Below are 22,267 nucleotides of genomic sequence, written 5' to 3'. Positions count from 1 at the left end.
CTCCTTTTGCAATTGCAACAAAAAGAATACAATACCTGGGAATAAATTTAACGAAACATGTGAAGGAACTATATAATGAAAACTACAAGACCCTATTAAAAGAAATCAAAGAAGATACAAAGAAATGGAAAGATATTCCATGTTCTTCGAGTGGAAGAATCAACATAGTTAAAATGACCTTATTACTTAAAGCATTATACAGATGTAATGCAATTCCCATCAAAATCCCATTGGCATTTTTTTGAACAAATGGAACAAAAAAATCATCAGATTTGTATGGAAGTGCAGAAGGCCCAGAATTGCCAAAGCCATCCTGAGAAAAAAGAATGCTGCGGGAGGCATCACTCTGCTGACTTCAAATTATACTACAAAGCGACAATAATCAAAATGGTGTGGTATTGGCAGAAGAACAGACATATGGACCAGTGGAACAGAATCGAGAGTCCAGAAGTAAACCCATATTTATATGGGCAAATAATTTTTGACAATAGTGCCAAAAACATACATTGGAGAAAGGAAACCTCTTTATTAAATGGTGCTGGTTAAACTGGAAAGCCACCTGCAAAACAATGAAACTAGACCGTAGTCTATCACCATACACCAAAATTATCTCAGAATGGATTATGTACCTGAATATAAGACCTAAAACAATAAAATGCACAGAAGGAAACATAGGAACTAAACTCAAGGACCTTGGACTTAAGGAGGATTTTTAGAATTTGACCTGAAAAGCAAGAGAAGTAAAAGCTAAAACAAATAAATGGGACTACATCAAACTAAAATGCTTCTGCTCAGCAACAGAAATTGTCAACAAGGTAAAGAGACGACCATCCGAATGGAAAAATATATTTGCAAGCAACAACTCCGGTAAGAGCCTAATATCTAAAATATAAACAGAACTCATATGACTCAATAACAACAAAAATGAAATGTTCCAATCAAACGTGGGCAGAGGACCCGAATAGACACTTCTCCCTAGAGGACACACATATGGCCAATAAATATTTGAAAAGATGCTCAACATTGCTAGCTATTAGGAAAATGCAAATCAAAACCACAATGAAATACCATCTCATACCTGTTAAAATAGCTATAATCAACAGGACAAGTAATAACAAATTTTGTAGAGGATGAGGAGAAAAAAGAACCCTTGTACACTGTTGGTGGAACTACAAATTGATACAGCCAGCATGTAAAACAGTATGGAGGTTCCTCAAAAAACTAAGAATTGATCTACCATATGATCCAGCAATCCTTCTACTGGGTATTTACCCCAAAGACTTGAAAGCCTATATCTGAAAAGATATTCGCCCATCGATGTTCATAGCAGCATTATTCAGTGGCCAGGATGCGGAAGCAACATAAGTGTCCTATGATAGATGAATGGCTAAAGAAACGGTGGTACATATATACAATGGGATATTACTCAGCCATAAGAAGAGATGAAATACTGCCATTTGTGACAACATAGATGGACCTTGAGATAATCATTCTACGCAAAATAAGCCAGACAGAAAAAGTTGGAAATCATACGATATCACTTATATTTGGGATATGAACCTAAAAGCAACAAATGAACAGGACAAACAATCAGAGACTCATGGACATGGACTATAGTCTAGTGGTTACCAGAGGGTAGGGGTTCTGGGAGAATGGGGGAGGTCGATGGGGTTAAGGGGATCAAATATAGGTTGGTTGGAGAGGATGAAGTGGACAAAGGGTCAAATACATGGTAGCTGAAAGAAAGTGGACTTTGGGTGTTAAACACACTGTAGAATATACAAATGTCAAATTGTAATGTATACCTGAAAATTATATAATCGTATTAACCAATGTTACCCCAAAAACTTAATGAGAAAAAGAAAGAGAGGGATTGTGTTGTGTCAGTTTTTGGTGAGGTTGCCTGGAATTTCGTTCTGTACGTTTTTTTAGAATTTGAACTTTTAAATCATAAGCATATATTACTTTTACATTTTTATGTTTAAATATCAGTGGTGTTTAGATGGTGAGATTATTGGCTATTTTATTTTATATTTTTTATACTTCTCTTTTTTTAAAAAAATAATAAATATGATGAAAGTATCTTTTAGTACTGGACTGTCAGAATACCTTCTTCAAGGTATTCCATTTAGGTTTGTTGCTTGACTTATGGTAGTGCCACTTCAGCAGGTCTCCAGTAATGTGCTCAGGTGAGTGTAAACCATTGCCAATCATTAGTACTATGACACTCCGTTCAGAGATCTGTCATTTTTAAAAGCAAAGAGACCTATGTCCTCAGATATTGGCCATAGACAGGATAGAGTGTGTGTGTGTGTATGTGTGTGTGTTTTAAAATATTTTGTCTTTCGTTGAATTATACAAATATTAAATACTCAGAAAATTAAAGAGAAGAAAATAAACCACTCAAGATTCCTTATGTAGCAATTAGCATTGTTAGCAATAGAAGTTTAGATAAATTTCTTCTCAAACTTTTTATCTGTATGTACACATCACCCTTGCACTTTTATAGGTGTAGCAGCATACAACACATACAGTTTTATATCCTGAACTTTCCACTAAATATTATTTTTTGAGCGTTCCTTTACCTGCAAAGGTGTGTCAAGATTTGAGGGCAGTGGTAGTGGTCTGTCCTGGGTGCAGACAGTAAGGGAAGTGCATTTTCAGTAGAAATATTAAAAACAATAATAAAACTGATGCATAGCAAGTCTATGTTTACTATCACCTTTCACTGGGAATTCTAAACAATATTAGTGATAAAATATTTTTTCCCACTATTCTATCTCTCTTTAGTATGCCACTGTACGCCCAACCAGTTCTGATTAGGGAGAAGGAGGAGGAAAGACTGGATTTCTAGCAAGGGAGGACAGGCTGAGGACTGGAGGAAGGGGCTCAGAGATAGCCACTGAAAGATTGAATGAAGAGGAGACATTTAAAAAATTTCCAACTTTACCAGTTTGCTGCTTGGATAACTTTAGAGAATCTGCTTGACTTAAAAAGAAAAAAAAAAAAACAAAACAAACCTAGCAGCTGTCTTTCCCATGTGCTTAAGTTAATTTAAGTCATTAGAGCCTTCAAAACGCTGGTCTAAACATCCTGTGTGGTGCTGTCTATAATCCATTTCCAGTTGTGTTTTAGCCCTTGATGATGTTAAAATCATGGATTTCCAAAGACATCTAGGTTTGCTGCTTGTTGTGTAAATTTTACACCCTATATCTGCTAATTCAACCAGTATTGCTGGAGGATGGGTGAAAGTAAAAACACGTTCTAATGACTCCTCTGTTGTGGAGCGAATATTCTGGATTTTCTGGGAAGTCAACACACTGTAGATTTCAGATTCCTTCAAGAATCAGCAAAGCATGCTACATTCACCAGGAAATGACTTCTTCATTTCTTTGATTTTGAGGAATCAGGTACATGCATTTGGTAAACTTGAAATTACTGGGTTATCTTGTATTGATGGTGGAGCACTATGGGGCCATGATCAAAGGTTTAGCTCTAATACAGTTTCATGTTTTAGAACATTAAAAACAAATATTTTGCATTGAAAGAAATTTCTTAATTAACTTATGAAGAATTTGTACATTAAAACATCTTACCCTGCTGGAGAAGACTGATAAAGTAAACATACTACCTTCTGCTGAAGAGAAACTGAATTTAGAAGAAAACTGTTATTCTCATAAAACTTTTAATAGGAAGAAGTGAATCAAATTCCTTAATTATCATTTTATGGTTGGTAAAAAGGCAGATTACATGCCATCCATTTCTATACTTCTAAATGTCTCTGGTGTTTTTAATTAAAGTTGCCATCTAGAATCTACTAAAGCAATTTTACACAATTAGTTATTTATAGGTTACCACAACTCGCCACTCAAAATATGACTTAAATGATTTGCAGGCTGTTAGTGTGTGATCTCAGTCATTTTTGTTTGGTGGGGAAGGGGTTCTTTTTATTGTCAGCTGAGATGATTCTTAAGTGGACAGAGAGAAAAGATGTGACACTGAGGAGCTGTGATAAGGAAGTAAAGTTATTTTGGCTGGTGATCTTAAATACAAGAAGAATCATAATTCCATACTGTCTGTCTTGATACATAGGGGTTTAAGTTTCATTCTAGACAATACTGCAGAAAAGTATATTATTATTATAATATACTATTATTATAACATAATAATAGTATAAAAGTATACTATTATTCCCTCATCTCTTCTCACTTTGCTGCCATTCTTCCAGATACCCAGCACCACACCATGCCACCTGGAGTAGCTCCCACCTTGGTTTGTTCCCTCACGTTGTCTTATCTATCCAAACACATACAGTCTGTGCTCTGTGCTGCATGCCCCCAAAGCCCCCATAAAGTGTTTTAATGATGAATTAATGTGTTGCTCCTCCTTGGTAATATCCTGCACTAAACACTGAAGTTCACATATGAAGAAAACTTATGGAATGAATTTAATGGTGAAATGGTAGTCTGCTAAAGGAATTATTTTGGTTAGGTGGGCCTTGAGGGTTGCGGGGAGCTTCTCAAAATGCAACATGTACGAGGAACTAGCACTAGAATTACTGTATCTCAGGTTGGGAGGGATTGACTAGTCAAATCACATACAATACCTGAATCCCGTCCTACTTCGACTCTTGCTACTAATGTGGCATCATTCCTTCCTAGAAATGATCAAGTCTCAGATTGACTTACAAGGACATGGAACTTGCCTCCTTCCAAAGTAGTATATTCCATGCTTGGGCCACTATTATAAGCAGTATTATTATTAGCAACAAAACAGCAAGCGTGATCATAATGGCAGGTAACATTCACTGTGTACACACTGCATGCTGGGCACTACACTAGGCACCTTATATACACTATCCAACACTCTGTTGTGTAAGAACTGTGACTAGTATGTTAACTTCACAGATGTGGAAGCTAAAGCTCAGGGAAGTTAGGTGGCTTATCCAAGGTCACACATTTAATGAGTGGTGGATCTGGGAAGTGCATCCAGTTCTGTTTGACTTGAGAATCTCGGAACTTATTTCTCAAGGTATTGGCCTCTAAAATATTACCTCTGTGTTTGCTAGAATCTGATGCATACATGAGAATTAAAATAAATGCAGAAGAAAAACTCATTTAATAATGAATTTGCCTGGTTGTTGATTTGTATCCTTTAAATATCTTTTGTAACAAACCTAGTGAGTAAACTAGTTTCCTGGAAATCTAGAGAGTAAACTAGTTTCTTGAGTTCTGTGAAAAAAATAATACATTTGTAGCTTTATAAAACTTGAATGAACTTAATACTGGTTTCTCTGTATTAACCATGAACGTTACCTGGATCAATTAGTCAAAGTTAGATATAAGTGCTTTCCTTTTGTCTGACTTTTATGACCAACAGTATATGTTTTAGGACTGTAACAGAGAAGATAGAAAGGGTCTCAACCTCCAGCTGCTGATATAAGGTCAAAATCTTTTAACCATCATAAGGAAACATATTACACCCACTATGAATAAGCTCTTATTCTGGTTGCATAATAGGCACTAAGTCTTCTGGTATAGCTACTGTAAACTGAGAGACCAATAACATAGTTTAGGAAATAAATCTCCATAAGTGGAAACAGCACAGGATCACTGAGCAATAAAGAACAAATATTTGCCTGAATCTTAAGGCTTTGTCAAACATATTTTTCTCAAGATGGCTCTGATGCTAAGATAAGTATGTGGTAGGAAAGTTCTCATGGGAAGTGCTTTTAAGTTGAGCAGGGAATTTGGCCATATGCAGTAGAATGTTGATCTTACCAGCAAACCTACTTCACTAAGTGGCTCTTACCAATCTTTCCCACATACCTCAAGGCTTAACCTAACTTACTCATTTTTAGCAAAATAGATCCACTTTTCTGAGAACACTGAGGCTATTAAAATAATGTACCATCATCTTTCTTGCTCCTTCTACCTACAAACTTATCCTCATCTTTAAATCTACATATATCTTAGGATGGTCTCTTCAATCTTCCCTCCCATTGAAGGACTATTCCATCCCTGTTTCCTCCCAGACCTTGTTTCATCATTTATTCTCAGTCTTCTGTATCTTTTCATTTACCTATAGCCATTGCCACATCTCTGCTATAGAAAAAGCCTCCCCTGAGCACCTCGTCCACTCACTACTTATCCCTCTTTTGTATTCAAGCTCCTATTTAGAGAGATCTTCACTAGTTGTATTTACTTTCTCACCTCTCATTGGCTCATTAACTGACTGAAATCTGGTTTCCACCTCTATCACCATTCAAACCATCAATGGCAGGGTCACGAATGAGCTTCTCATAGCCTAATTCAAAGGCTACAAATGCATTATGTTTGATACCAGTTTCCACACCTTCTGAAACAAACCTTGGCTTCCTGGATATCAAACTCTCTGTTCAATTTTTTTTTTTCTGAAGATTTCTTCTGTCTCTTTCATCAGATGCCCTTCTATTGCCACACTATAAGTGTCAGTACTCCTTATGATTTCTTTGTCCCAGCTTCACTCTAGTGCATTTTCTACCATCACCAAAATAATCTATCTAAAATGTATGCATTGGATGATGTCACTCTCCTGCTTCAAATTCTTTGCCTATAGGATAAAATCCAAACTTCCAATTCCTGCCCCTTCTCTTATTACTCTAAAATATTTTTACTTTTTTTAGTTTCCTAAATATACCATTCATTTTACTAATGCTATGATTTGCCTGTAATTTTCTTGAGGGCTGGCCCTAGTGTCAATCAAAATGGTATGTTACCATAATGGATCATGTAATAAAGACTTTTAGGAAAAACTTTACTGCTCCCCATTGCATAAGAAAACCAAAAGAATATTCTCATAGCTGTTTGCCTAAATTTGATAACCTCAAATTTAGCCTTTCAGGATAGCATATAGATGCCAGAAAATCAGTAGAGCCTCAGGATGCACCTCAGATAGATCTGGGTAAATATAAAACAGATGGTTTTTGTCTTGACTTTATCACACCCAGCTTCCTTAATTGCCAATAAAGTTACAGTAACTCCTGTATGATTAGGATCATTAATACCCTAAAAAACTTTTGGAAGCTGACAAGATTTAAGAATAATTTCTCTCCTAGGAAAGAGCTCAGGGGCTGTTTGCACTTGTTTAGATATTGCCCAAGTCCTTCTGTGTTCTAAAGTCAGTTTGCTCAAAGAAACACATGAAAATAGAGATGCCCTTGGTGAGGTCCAAGGGAATCAAATTAACTCATTAATTTCATCCTGTCCAGTCACTCCTTCACCCTCTGTATCTACTTAAAAATAAATGTATTCAGCTTGTCACAAATTTTACTTTATATACCCACCTAGTACCATTTCACATTCTGCTTAAGTACTTGGCCATCTATTACATGACTCATTAGTTTGAGGTCTCTGTAGAATTAAAGAAAGTTGCAGTAAAAATAATAAATGGAACTTAAGTTTTAACTACATCATCCATACATTTTTTAAAAGCATCTTTCAAAGTCAATTCAAACTCATATGCAATGCCAGGGATTAGCATACCATCAAGCTCTTTGCTAAACTTTTTTCCTTGCCCCATTACATTGAAGTATTGATGAGTAAAATGAGAAATATTTCCCTTTATTGAGATTCAAATCAAAGTGTAAAACTGGATCAGATAAAGACTTTTTCCCAGAGAAGTAACCAGGGGCTATCCAACATGAAGTTCTATTCAGGGACACTTCATTTTTCCTTTAAACAAAGTTTGTAGTTACTGATTGTAGTCAAGAAATTTAATAAAGTTAGGATTTCTTGCCTCCATCTCTTAAGAAAAACTTGAAGAAGTTCTTAATTAAAGAATCTTCCAAAGAGATATGACAAGCTTTCTTGGAGATTTTTTTTGAATAATTACATTTACAGGTATGTAAATGCTATGTGGTGCACTATGGGTACACTACTAGGTCAGAAGGATCAGAATAGGGAAAACGTCATTCATCTTGCAAATAAAAATCTTTGTCCCCATTGAATACATGTCATTAGATTGAAAAGCATTTTCCACTATTTCCTTCTTGGAGAAGTCAACAGAGATTATGAATTTTTGCTGAAGGGCAGTCACTGTAGTATAGTAGAGGTCTTTGAGCTCCCACCCCTTTTTTCCGTTTTTTTTTTTTTTTTTTTTTTGCATCATGGGTTTTGGAGCACACAGGCTTGGTTTGAATTCCAAGTGTTATCTGTAAACTATGTGACCATGGGTAAATTTCTTAACCTACCTGAGTCTCTGATTCTTCATTTATATAATGGGGATACTATTTACCTTGTGCATTGTTGTGAAGATTAGAGATACTGTGTGTACAACACATAATACAGTACATGGCACACAGTAGACACTCGGCAAGTTATAGCTGTGGTTATTTTTATCCATTAAAGGTGAGAGGGAGATCATCCCAAGCCCTTCAGTTTGCAACTGAGGAATGTCAAGACCCAGTGTTTAAATGACTAGCCCAACATAACAAAACTAGTCAAAGGTGTCAAGTCTATTTTGGTGTTCAGAGAAATAAAACCACAGTGAGGTACAGTGACTTACACAGGGTCTTTCAAAGAAACACTGGCATTACATGGATTGAACAAGAAAGTGTAGGCTCCTTAACCCAGTATCCATCACAATTTGCTGCCATTTCTAAAAAAAAAAAAAAAAAAAAAGATCTCGGCTCTGATCTTTTACCTTTTGCTGACTGGTTTTTAATTCCATTTGATAATTTTTTCAAATTTTAGGATGAATGATCTCAAAAGCAAATTTTATTTCATCCTATTTTTAGAACATATTTAGAAAATAAATTAGCTGCCTTGAAGATTAATATTTATTTGGCTTACCTTGCATAATTAAGGACATATTGGAGAGCCTACCTGTAATTGCAGTATGTTGCTTGTTAAAATCTTAGGGCAAGCTATCTTTCCTAACTTAGAAATGGTACTCCTTAGATGTGCATTTCCATTTTCTAATAATCTACAGCTTTCCAGATTTTCTTTATCAGCCCCTAGGTGGGAAGAAAAAAATCAAATCTCTCCTTAAAGAAATCCATTAAACATTTACTGTCTTCTAAGGTGGAAAAGAGAAGGAACCGATGTGCATGGTAGTTATAAAGCAAAACAACAACAACAACAACAAAATGGTTTCCTTAATATATAAAGAACCTGCAGGAGAACCTCAAAGACATAATTTTCAATTAACAATACTCTTCTCTCAATTTGCACACTGTGCTTAAATGACTTTTTGCATGATTTTTCCTTCTTCTACGCAAGTCTATGAAATTGCCCTGCAGTGTTCTATGTAATGAGAATCTCACTTCTGATTCATGGCCAAGGGTGAGTGATGTCTATATTTGGCATGGAGATAGGTGCCCTGGCTAGGCACTTAAGTGTTCTGACTAGCATTTTCAAGAGTGACTGATGTCTGGACATAGGTTTTGCTACCTGAGTGATTTCGAAGATCACTAACAGGGTCTTTCAAGCACTGATAATATGGTTAAAGCAGATGTGGTGGATACTTAGTGTGAGTCATACATTCCCCTCCTTTAAATATCCTCGTTCACTCACTAGATCAGTGTAGACATTGCCAACATCAGCTCAGTAGGTTATGTGAAAGCTGTCTTAGATAGATTAGACGTTCAGCTGTTCAAAGACTGGGCCAGATGTTCTTAGGGCTCTGACCACTTTGGGGTGAGAAAAGAGTACCAGGTTATTGTAAAGACCACTCTTGGATATAAAAATGAGCAAATCAAGCCAAAGGAAAATGCATCACTAACTACGACAAGAAAAACTTAGTTTAATATTAACTTTAATAGATACATAAATTTGGCACTCTCATTACTGATGCTTTAAGAGTTCATGTAAATAATCTTCTTCAGTACTCTATTAATGCTGCTTTCCAAGAAGAAAAAAAATGTTGCAGTGAACCAATTATTTGCTTTATTTGGAAAAGCCAAAATATTCATCCTTTATGTGGCAGGTTGAATGTGGTAGGTGAGACGCCTAGTTTTCATACTAGCATCAACTCAGGAGGATGTCAGTCTCAGGCACAATATTTCTCATGCAGAAATCCTTAAAACACCCACAAGAGTTTTATAACTGTGTAAAAGGGAGAACCTGGCCTGATGTATTTCCTTGAAAGATGAGCTGATTGTATGTTGCACCTGAGTTATTCATTTGTTCATCAAATATTTATTGTGGACCTAGTACATGTAAGAAATGAGAGCTGACACAAGAGAAGAAAGAAACATTTCAAAACACTTTGCCATAATACTTGGGGGACTTATGTTCCGTTAGGGAAAAAAGGTCATCCTCTTTAAGCACCATTGAACTCCCTCTTAGGAATTCTTGGTATAGGTGTTACTTAATTGATCAATTATACAATAAACATGTGTAGTGGATCCAACATTGTGTAAGATATTGCTGTGGAGGTGGGGAAGATTCCAAAGAAATATTAGATGTAGTTTCTTATATCAAGCAGCTTATTTCAGTAATAAAAAACCCTCTTATTCATGAAAGAACTGGAAAGTAAAAGAAGGCAAATATAATCAAGTGCTAATTGGGTAGCACAGACCCTGTTAAAGAAATTCAGATTTAATAGGTTGAGGTTATTTAGACATAGTTAGAACTTGAATATGGCCTTGAAGAATGGGAAAGCTTTAAGCTCTGATTGTAGTTGGAATTTAATCCCCATATGGCAAATAATAACAAATTTCAAATAAAACCATCTAACAAACACATTAACCTCACTATATATATATATTTTTGGCATAGAAAGATGTTCGTAATAAATTAAGTGTGAAAAGCAGATTATAGAAAGCATTTTTTAAAATGTTTAAAAAATTTTTTTAATTAATTTTTTTTAAGGCAAGGACCGCCCCCCCCCTTGGTTGACCTCACAGATTGCAAGGACCTTGCCAGCTTACAATCCCTTATTGTTTTATTATTATTATTTTATCTTTTACACCTACAGCACCTGGTTTTCCTAGGTGGTCTCCCATCTAAGTACTAACCAGGCCTGACCCTGCATAGCTTCCGAGATCAGACAGGATCGGGCTTGTTCAGGGTAGCATGGCCATAGACTAGAAAGCATTTTATAATGTAATTCCATTAGTAGAGAGTAAAACATGTGATATGCAGAGAAAAAGTCTAGATAGATATGCACCAAATGTTAACAGTGGCTTTCTACATGTGTTAGGATTATGTGTGACTTTAATTAAAATTTTTTTTGCATTCTCTTTTTAATTTTTCTGCAAGAAATATGTTTTATTTGTGTAATAGTTTAAAAAGACCATATAGGCTTCTTAAAATCCACTAAAATGAGTACTTCATAAAACCTACTAAAATAAAAGCATACACATATCATCATCATCATCATCTTAGAGAAGGAATAAAGAATGATTAAATAATTAGGGAGATAGAGTGGATGACATATGACAGACTTAAGAGTTGACTATTCAGCTTATGGCCTAGATGGGAATATGATCCAAGTTAATACAATCATGAAGCTGATGGGGAGAACACATTTATTCACAAATCACAGGCAACAGAATCAAGGGTTGGCTCTTGAAGATTGAGAAGTATATTTAGGACAAATAAAAGTAAGGCCAAGCTTCCATAGAAGGCAAAAAAAAAATAGAATTTGTTATGTTAGGGGTGATATAAATTGAAAATATAAATAGATTTAAGAATGTTTTAGATAAATTAATGGAGGAAAGGTTCATTAAATGTTTGTTATTAAGCAAAAGCCAGGTATGTCTAGAGTCACCATATTCAACATACTGAAATGTTAACTGTGGTAGAATAAGTCTGCATTCTTGAGGCTCTCTGCCAGGCCAGGAATTAACCCCTTGGTTGTTGGACTGTTGGGAGTTTCCAGAAAGTTGTCCCTGGAAAGAGGCTGGGGAGTCAGGGAGGTACTGAAAGGGCTCTGAGCAATATATTAATTGTCAATCAGAAAAGTAGCATTTTAATATTTTAAATGTTATGATTATGCTAATGCATATTGGCTAAAAATTAGTCTTGACTGTGCCTATCTTCTGAGATAGACTTCAGAGGCATATTAAGATAGATGAACTACAGCATGGTAACAGTCTTAAGATTTTGAGAAGTCAAATAAAATCTTTAGATGACCAAAGTGGTTTTTTTTTTTTTTTTTTTTTACCTCGGGGGCTGTTCAGTGAAGCTTCAGATGCTCTCCCGCCATCTCCACAGTGACTCTGGTCAAAAGGAAGGCACTGATCACCTGTTCCTGCCACCACTTCAAAATTCTTAGACAGATCTTTCATTTCCACAAGAGATTTCAACTTGTAGACTTTTCGAGTATTGGTGTCTGATAGATAAAGTGATTCAGACATAGGGTCCATAGCCAGATAGTATTTGTGAGCAGGACTTGTGCTAAGGAAGAGAAAAGTAAAGTTATTCAAAGCAATTTGTTCGATATCCACCCCTGGGATCTGCTTTTGTCACGAATGGAAAATTTTCTCAACAGATGAAGAATTCATGTATCTTCATGTATCAGTATTTGCAGCCTTCTTATGTATTGAGGAGATGGATACTTTGTTCTTTTAGTATGGGTGTGGGTATAAAAAAATCAATAGGTACTGCTAATCTGTAATGATGCTGACATTTCAATACCATCCATTTGCAGGTAGAGGAAGAAACAGAAGAGAGTAAATCTCAGATCATTTTTCTCATACATACCTTTCATACCCAGTTCTCCAATTATTTACTAGATGACTGCCTGGATGTCTCACAGCCACCTCAAACTCAACAGATCCCATTGAGTTATTCTCTTTTCTTGCCTTCTCCATCTCGCATAAACCTACTTCTCTTCTGGGCTTCCTGACTCATTTGCAGGCCCTATCATTCTCTCAGGCTTCTTTCGTAAATTGAAAGGCATGAACAAAGGTAGAGGAGTGCTACTTAGGGTGATATACTGGAGATATATTGCCAAACCTTCTCTTCCCAAGCTACCATTTTTTTATCTGACTACTGTACTTCTCTAAACTACTTTTTTTCTTCTTTCAGGACATAATAGAACTGACTACATTCGACTTTTGGGGGATTATGATCATAATCAGCTATACTTCCTAAAAGTGACACTAAAGTTACCTTGATTGGATTTTGGTATTCTTAAAACTCTTCAGTTAGATATTAACACGGAATATCTTGCGTTATTTTTATCTGCATATATGGCTAAGCTCATTCATTAATTTTAATTCTTGCTAATTTCATTGTTTTTGATAGCTGAAGTAACTTTGGTTTGGGGGATATTTTGTTTGAACCTAAGGTTCATGTACTACTGACATTATCCAAGCCCCAAACCTGAAAGTTTAACCCTTACTCTCCTTTTCTTTCCACATGCAATTGTGCCTGTAAGTTAGCTTTAAGAACTATTCTCTTCTTCTATTCCTCAAGCCATGATATTAGTTCTAACTCTCATCATTTCTGGCCTGGAATATTTTCTATAGTCCTATCCACAGGAGGTGTTTTGAAATCTGGAAGCTATTTTTTTGTCACTCTGCCTCTAGAGTTATTCTGATTATTTGGCTCCCATCTTTAAAAACTCTAAAAAATTTTTAACATCCCTTGGTATGGTATACAAACCTTTCTAAACTTAATAAAGTCTCACATGAATTTTAAGGCTTTACTCAGTCATCCTCTTCTGAAGGAAGCCTTCTGCAAATCTCCAGTCTGTTATTTGCAATACATTCAACTCTGTTCTGGAGATTATATATTATAGTAACTTTTTGTATTTTTATCCCTCTCCTCAATGAACCATGAGAACTTGGAGAGCAACCTTTTTTTTTTTTTTATCTCTAATGTGCTTACTGCTCAGAACTTTGCTTCACACCCAGTTGTCAAGCCAGAAACCATTTACTCCTCTTTCTTTCTATCTTTCCCTGTATCCAGTAAAACAATGGTCCCCAACTCCCGGGATGTGGACTGGTACTAGTTAGTGATCTGTTAGGAACTAGGCCACACAGCAGGTCTGGAGATCTACTTGTGTGTATAATATAGCCCCTTTCTTCATGAAACTCAGAGTCTAGTAGGGGAGTGAGATCAATAAACAGGACATGACTGCCATAAACCCAAGAGTTAGAACAGAAGTAGTCAGGGAGAAATGAGCAGAGAAGAGGGACATGTGACCTAGTAGCACCTATCACATTGTATTAGCATTATTTTTAAAATTATTAACTGAAGTCCATGCTTTATTCAGATTTCCTCAGTTTTTACCTAATATCCTTTTTCTGTTCCAGGATTCCATCTAAGATAGCAAATTATATTTAGTCCTCATGTCTCCTTAGGCTCCTCTGGGCTGTGACAGTTTCTTAGTCTTGCCTTGTTTTTGATGATTAACAGTTTAAAGGAGTACTGGTTGGGTATTTTGTAGGATGCCCTCTATTGGAATGTGTCCAACATTTTTCTCATAGTTAGGGGTTATAGATTTTGGGGAGGATGATCAGGGATAAAGTGCCATTTTCATTAAATGAAATCAAGGGTACATAGTATCAATATGACTTATCACTGTTGATACTGTCCTTGATTGTCTGGCTGAGGTCGTGTTTGTCAGATTTCCACACTGTAAAATTACTTTCTCTTTCACACTCCATATTGTATGTTTTGGAAGGAGGTTACTCAGCAAAGGTAACACTTAATGAGAATGGAATTATACTCCACCTCCTTGCGGGTAGAGTATCTACATAAATTATTTAGAATTCTTCTGCATGAGAGCTTTATCTCTTCTCCATTTATCTATGAATTCAACCATTTATAGCAATATGGACTCATGGATATTTGTTTTATACTTTGTATTAAAATCCAATGCTACTTTATTTTGTTGCTCAAATTGTTCCAGCTTTAGCCCTTGGAAGCTTTCTATTGGTTTGTGTGCCCCTTTGACATATCCTCATCAATTTGGGCTATTTTCTTCCTTCCTTCCTCCTCCTCCTCCCTCCTCCCTTTCTCCTCCTCCCTCCTCCATCCTTCCTCCTTCCTTCTCCTCCTCCTCCCTCCTTCATCCTTCCTCTCTCTCTCTCTCTCTCTCTCTCTCTCTCGTTTTTCTGAGCATTTCTTTACCTTCTGAAACTTCAATATGTTTCAGGCTCACCTTGTATAATCTCAATCCCAGTACTAAAATGAGTCATTTCTCCAAGGACCCTTGGTTTCTTTTACTGGAGAATTGTATTAGAAACCGAGATCACATCTCTCTCTCTCTCCAACTACACTGTGAGTTTTTTGCAAGCAGGAACCATATTCATCCATCTTTTTATTCTCAGTGCCAATAGAGTGTCTGGCAGGGTTAATGTTCAGTAAAAGCTGAACCAAACTAAACTGAAGGACATGAAACTAACTGAGACATGGAAGAGTTCAGGACTTGGCTACCTAGCCAAGCAAAATGAAGGGGAGAAAATAATATCCTTAAGGACTGTCTTGTTTCCTATTGTATTTGTAATTGTATTTGCCCTCTAAGCATATTTATGTATGGTAATGATAGCAAAGTGTAGCAAATGCTGATTCGAGACCCAGTTTATAGTTTTAATTGAAAAAAAAAATAAAGATCCAATTGGAAGGAACACTTGATTTTTTTTCTACTTACCTTCATCAAATAAGAGAATCCAGTAGATTCCAGGGACATCTGCAACCCTGGAACTACCATGACAGCTGCTGTAAATAAAATTTAAAGGGCCCCAGTATTGATTTAGCAGTCATATCAGACAAGGTATCTCTGTAGCAGTGACTGCTTAAATAGGTGTTTGAGTAAAAGTGTTTATATATCTGGTTGAATTTTTGCCTTCCGAATAAAATTTCTCCAGTACTCTTACATCTTTCTAGAACAAAGAAGGGTCACAACTCTTTCTTGAAACAACCTTCAATATTTTGGTAGCCAGTTAATGGAAATATCACCTGAGCCAGATTAATCAGGTTTTGTTTACCAAAAGTCCATAGCTATTTTTCTAAGAGAAATGTTATTCACACAAAAGCACTTTGGAATGTATTACATTCATTTATTATTGAATACCCCCAATGTGTCTATGAGGGAAGTTAGAATTATCATCCTCAAATCTCAGCTGGGGAAACCCAGACACATAGAGAGCTTGCCCAGGGTCATTAACAAGCCTGTACCTGGAATAAGATTAGATCAGACCATATGTGACTGTACACACAAAAAACCTTCAGAATGCTCTTGTTCTGAAGGTGACAAAAAATAAAAAATCAGTTTTCTTACCTTCTTCTACCTGAGCAGCATATCCTATTTTGCTCATTTAGGCTGTTTTTAAATGTTGTGCACTGGCCTTTACAAAATGGAATAGCCCAAAACACCAAATTCAAATCTGATTAATATTATTTTTTGATAATAAATTCAAATCTGATTAATATTATTTTTGAAGGTCTCCTATATTGATATGTAATTTCTTGCCATTTCATTCCATATCTCAAGTGCACTTCAGCTATTTTGAGATTGTTTTCTTTCTACTTTCTGAAAAACCACTGGACACATTCCAATTTGTTCCAATCTCTTGTGTCTAAATGCATATTGCAATTTGGGATATGTGAAGATTTCTTTTATAACTTCTGGTTAGTTTTACATTCAAGCAATGACCTTCAACTTAGCAAAGATCATTCATGCTAGTTAAAATCACATAGATTGTTAAATGGGCAGTTAATGCTTATAATTAATACCATGCAACATTTAACCAGTAAGCAATTTGACAACCAACTTAATTTGGTGGGAAGAAATAGAAACCATGAGGTCACATAGAAGAAAAAAAGGGAACATCTTATTCAAGAAAGTTATTTTGGTCACTGCCTCTTAATACACTTATCAGCTATACTTCTGGATCTAAGAAGACTGCTGTATTACCTCTCTACCTGTAACTTGAAAACAATGAATCTATTTGAACTTACAGACTCATTTGTGACATTACTTACGGAAAACATAATGAAACTTAAGGTCTTGCTTTCCCATAAAGCACTGAACTGCCAGCTTTCACTTATCTTGTTTTCTTTTTGGTATATTCTGATCCTTCAGCAAATTCCTTCTTAGTGGAGCTCTCTTCTTTTGGAAGACACTTACTTGAGTCATAACTTCCAAGTTTATTTTCACATTATTCCTTTAAATTTATTTAAGAAGTAAAATCTCCTTATTAACATGTTATTAAGAGGAGGTCTCTTTGGCAAGAAAGGGCATTAGGCAGCCATCCATGTGATTTGCTTACCTATGTCTGGTATCTCTGTTTCTATGATGCACAAGGTATCCATGAGTAGCAAGTAAAAGCAAATAGAGAGTCATCAGTAACATTTAACAAGCCAAATCTAAGCAGAAACACCTATTCCTAACTCAGCTTGTGGCTATCAGAAAGACTCCATTGGGATCTTTTAGTCAGATATGCAAATCAAAGTGAACACAATCCCTCATGGCTTCTCCTAATACAGTGTTAAGGTGATTGAATACCCTGTTTGGTAGGTGGGTAAAACTCTAAGGCAGTTTTATTCAAAAAGTTCTCTCTGGGCCATTTTTTATAGAATCACTTAGGTTCTTGCTACATGTGCAGTTTCCTGGGGGTCTCTCCAGTCATTTCAAATCAGAATCTCAAGATGCTAGTGGGCCTTGGGAATTTTATTTTTAACAAACTCGACTGGTGATTCCGACTCAAAATAAGATTTAAGAACCACTGGGTTAAGGTTTGAAGAAGTAGCCACTGTAAAGGGTCTGATCATTCTAGACACTGTTTTGAAAGCCACCTTATTAAAATGCAAAACACTGTTTTATTATCAAGTCTGATGTGCAACAGGCATCCCAAACCTAACCCTAAGCCATTTACATAATCTCAGAGATAAGATAGGGACATCTCTTGTTCACATTAACACATTACTTAGAAATATTTTTTTTTAATAACAAATTTAAAGTTTAAAGGTTTTTTCTTAGACCATGACAGAATGTCCTTGGTTTGAAAACTGCCTTATCAAAATAGTTTCAATAAAACATCATGTACATCAACTACTACGGCCTTGTGTCTTCCAGCTATTCATGTTCCAAAGTGACAACTGGGATGGGAAAAACAGAGTCGTCAGGTCAGAAGAAGCAGAACACTTTGGATGCCCCAGATCTGTAAGCCTCTTGGCACAGGGAATTACCTGGGGTATTTCACTCTGGGACCTGAAATGAGGCTTCTCACATAGGGGGCACAGTCTGTGACAAGCCTGACTTTGGATCAAATCTGCCCAGAACTAAAAGGCTATAATCATCTCTGAAATATAGTCATTTAAATTTTAAAATCCTTTTAAGCTTGGCCTTGTATGTCATTTTGAAAAACATAAAGATCACAAATCTTTTTATCTAAACTAAAAAATGTTCTTATTATTTGGAATGTCAGGAATGAAGAAAAGATACAAAATAATTTCATTTGAAGCTATCTGCTACTAGTGATTCAACTCTTTTTAAAGGGATCTTCCTAGGAGTTTACCAGTTGGGCAACCGGTCAGGATCAACTGGCTTTTCTGTTTCCTTGGCCTGCCTCAAAAAGGGTAAGTATCCTATGGGTTGACACAAAAGGTGAAAAGGTAAGAATGGGGAACTCTGATTAGAAAACTGGCCTCAGGCATTTGAACCTTTTTGAGTTTCTCCGTCCCTAGACATTCACTTGTTTTTTGGCCTCTAACTTTTGAGTGTGCTTGAGGCTGGTTCTAATCACTGTTACATGGTTGCTCTTCCTGAAGGAAATTTAGTTGTGAAAATACTAAAAGGATCTCATTAAAACATAATTTCACTCACAACATCTTCTCATGGTACAGAGCCATTTGTGTGGCTACAAAGAGTTTTGACATTCTTAGGTGATGGCAAAGAGTGGGGAGAGGGATGGTCTGACTTTCATGCAGCTGCTTCTGATCCTGCCAATAATGTCACTCTGAATTTGGAAAGATGTGCCATATTGTGAAGAGCAGCTTCTCTCATTAACATCTCAGAGGAAAGAAGTGAAAATAAGGGAATTTATTGCCAGCGATTGACCTTGTTCTGTCTCAGAATTACTTTTAGTTAAGGATTTAAGATTGAGCTGCCACCAAAGTTGGTCTGCTGTCTAGCTAGCAACTGGCTCTATACTGAAGTGCCACTGTGTGAATTCTTCACAAGGGTTTCAGTCCAGCAATGGCATCACCACTTAGCAAGTGACTGACTTGAAGCTTGCTATGAGTTAGGAGGACAAAGAAGTGGAATTGCAAATCTTTTTAGAACAAGAAATGCTCCTGATGGTAGGGGTCTTGAAGTTGATTTTTGCTTTTGTTCAGGATCTACCTGATTTAAAGGGCCATCTATTCTTCTTTTTGAATTAAAACAATTTTTATTGAGATATAATTCACATATCATAAAATTCACGCTTCTAAAATGTACAATTCAGCAGTTTCTAGTACATTCACAGAGTTGTACAACCATTGCCATCATCCAATTCCAGAACATTTTCATCATATCCTGAATAAACCCAGTACCTATTAACAGTCACTCTTCATTCCCCACCTCTCTGGGCCTCTGATTCTGCTTTCCATCTATATGGATTTGCTTATTCTGGATAGTTCATATGAATGGAATCATATAATATGGATAATTTATAATATCCATATTATACTAAGTTTTCACTTAGTATAATGTTTGATCTATTTTTATATTTTTCTGACATAGGGGAATGGAGAAACAGAGACTATGCCAACTTTGGAGTTGCTGTCTAATGACTTGGCATTATGAGAGTTTCCTTGGTCTGCTCTGTGGTGGCTGCAACACTTTACTTGTTTTTCATGCTTTTCTCAGCTTCTTTATACTTGGCCAGAAATATCTGATGTCAAAGAATGGACTTCCCTCCTTGTTCATCTTTACATGGTGTTCTGTCTCTGAAGACCAAGTTCCCACTCTTGCCATTCACTGACATCTTAGCACTTCCAACCCCAGCAACCCTTATCTAGACTATCCTACCCCATTATTCCAGTTCTGTCCCTTGTCCATATCACAACTTACCTGTATTGTTTTTTAGGATTCTGCTTTGAGCTAGCAGTTCTTTTGAAAATTAATCTGACAAGTGAACCCATGCCCAAGGACTAATGATGATTTTAGCTTGATGGGTCATTCTAACAGAGGTTCTTATGGTGGGGACTCTAAGAGATGCAATGTTTCGACTCAAAGGAACACGTTTCTTAGAATGGAAATTTGGGGGCACTGTTAGCAAGGCCAATGAAGATAATTTTGGGTGAGGTGGAGGGAACCTTTGAATGCCATTGCTAACACATGAGATCAAATTGGGGAAGTAACCACTTAGTTCATCTATATGTTGTGTTTATTTATAGCTTCAGTGATGCTGACAAAGAGGTGGTTTTCAATAATTTCTCAGATATTATCAGAGCTTTCAAAGTCTGGGTTCCATTAGTTCCTTCAGCAGAGCAGTCTATAAGTTCCGCTGCCCCTTAGCATGCTAACTTTCCCTAAGTGGGTGCCATTTCAGTTCTACTCAATTCTCAGTCAATGACAGGAGTTGAATCCAAAGAACAATGTAGTAAATGTTAACCAGTCACTGTAAAGGAAAGAGTAAAATCTCAAGAAAATTTAGATGTTACATTGACCTTTGTTGAGTCTAAATTACTCAAGGTACCAAGAAGCATTTGCCAGGCTCTTATTTTCTTCTTTCTTTAATTTTTAAGAAAAGGACAAAATAAATATCTGGAGAATAACAGCATCTTGAACAGTAACAGCATAAGGATTTTATAAAGAATAAATCATTTCTATTCATGCTTAATAGGTTTTCTAATAGATTTATGAAATTATAAGATGAGAGGAGAGCAAGATGGACAGCCATACTTGAATTCTTGCAAAACACTTGATATCTGTCCCCTATTTTTACTTGTAATTATCCCTGTTAGTTTTAGAAAACCGAAAAAATGGCCCTAAGGCCATAATCAAATAAAAAGAAATAAAGTCATAACTGACGAGAAATAGTTGAAGGACTTGTCACTCCAATATTTTTAATAATAAAAAAGTAAGCTCAGGAATCTATGATATCTGTCTTCACATTTGTGAAAAGCCTGTCAGGTAAAGAGAGAAGTGGTTTCTGGGCTGCTTCAGACACTAACATTTGCCACCACTAAGTGGATGTTTTATGAAGGTAGATTTTGGTTCATTATATGGAAGAATTTTCTAACAGAGCACTCCAAAGATACAATGTGCTGTCTAAAGAGGTATTTAAGTTTCCTGTTATTGAAAGGGATCAAACAAAATAGAAATGGTCAACTGTCAGGGATGTGGTGGGCGCTCTGTTGTATCAGATACCTCAATGGACTCTTCTTACACTGTGCTGGCTGGAAAATTACTGTTTGGCTATCGCCCATGGGAACATAACGCTCTAACAATAAGCTTTCTGCTTCTGTACCCCCACTTGCACAACCGACCTGTGGGTTGACAGTTAGTAAAAAGAAGAAAAATAGACTTGTGTGTTCAAACAGGATGAAGAATGGAGCTTAGAGCTTAAAAACCCTGTACCTCTACATTTTGGGGCTGCTTAATTTAGGGTCTGCATACCCCTGGCAGACCCAGCTGGCTGAATAAAGAGTGTGTTTCCTATAACTCACTAATTTCTGGTGGTCCGTGTGTCTATCGGGGGCCAGCGGCTACAACAACACTAAGTTCACAAATCTATGATGTCACTTTTGTGTAACTGCAATTTGTGTGTGTGTGAACATATTGACATGAAAAGAAAATTCCTAGGGATACCTAGACTTAAACTATCCCATACAGAAGTGAATCTAACTAAAAAAAATCTTCAGAGAATGTATTTTTGAGACTTCCTTAAGTTTAATTGCATGATATTGTAAGCTTCCCTTTTTTATTATCTTACCTTAATTCCCTACTGAAAGGAAGAACTAAGATGTGGATGAAATCTGCTGTAAACAAGGAAAAGGTGCTATATACTTAAATAATAAGAAATAATATTGTTGTTCTTGGCATATTGCTAATGATAATGTCATAACTGACTTTTCCTTATCCTCCCTGTTCAGCCAATGAGGAAATAAATAATTGGCAACCAATGAAAATGAAATTATTTTTGAGGTCAGATGAAAGAAACTCAATCGAAGACAGTTTTTATCAGTATAACTGAGTTAGAAAAAAATCTATAGTTTTCCAATCTTTGAAATGTCAAGAGGGAGTGTTCAATGTGGCCTAATATGGAACAAGAGGATAGAGGAGAAGGAAATCTACAAGGACATCCAGTAGGAGCAAGATTTATGTCCTCTCAAAATGT

The 22,267-nt window shown here is 36.2% G+C and overlaps 1 protein-coding gene and 1 pseudogene across 1 annotated transcript in view; both read right to left on the bottom strand.

The window, feature by feature from the left end:
* The window catches only part of TENM1 (teneurin transmembrane protein 1), a 1,050,723-nt gene that overhangs the window by 124,062 nt on the left and 904,394 nt on the right, over positions 1-22,267 (bottom strand). Inside the window, exon 25 of the mRNA XM_039874688.1 lies at positions 12,151-12,383. Within this exon, the coding sequence (XP_039730622.1) occupies positions 12,151-12,383 (233 nt within the window). The remainder of the gene's footprint in view (positions 1-12,150; positions 12,384-22,267) is intronic.
* On the bottom strand, positions 10,951-11,069 carry LOC120612265 (uncharacterized; annotated as a pseudogene).

This window comes from Pteropus medius, unplaced genomic scaffold (assembly GCF_902729225.1).
Source record: "Pteropus medius unplaced genomic scaffold, Ma_sr-lr_union100, whole genome shotgun sequence".
Classification (NCBI taxonomy): domain Eukaryota; kingdom Metazoa; phylum Chordata; class Mammalia; order Chiroptera; family Pteropodidae; genus Pteropus; species Pteropus medius.
The sequence above is the reverse complement of the archived record's forward strand: the minus strand, read 5'-3'. Positions and strand labels throughout refer to the sequence as shown.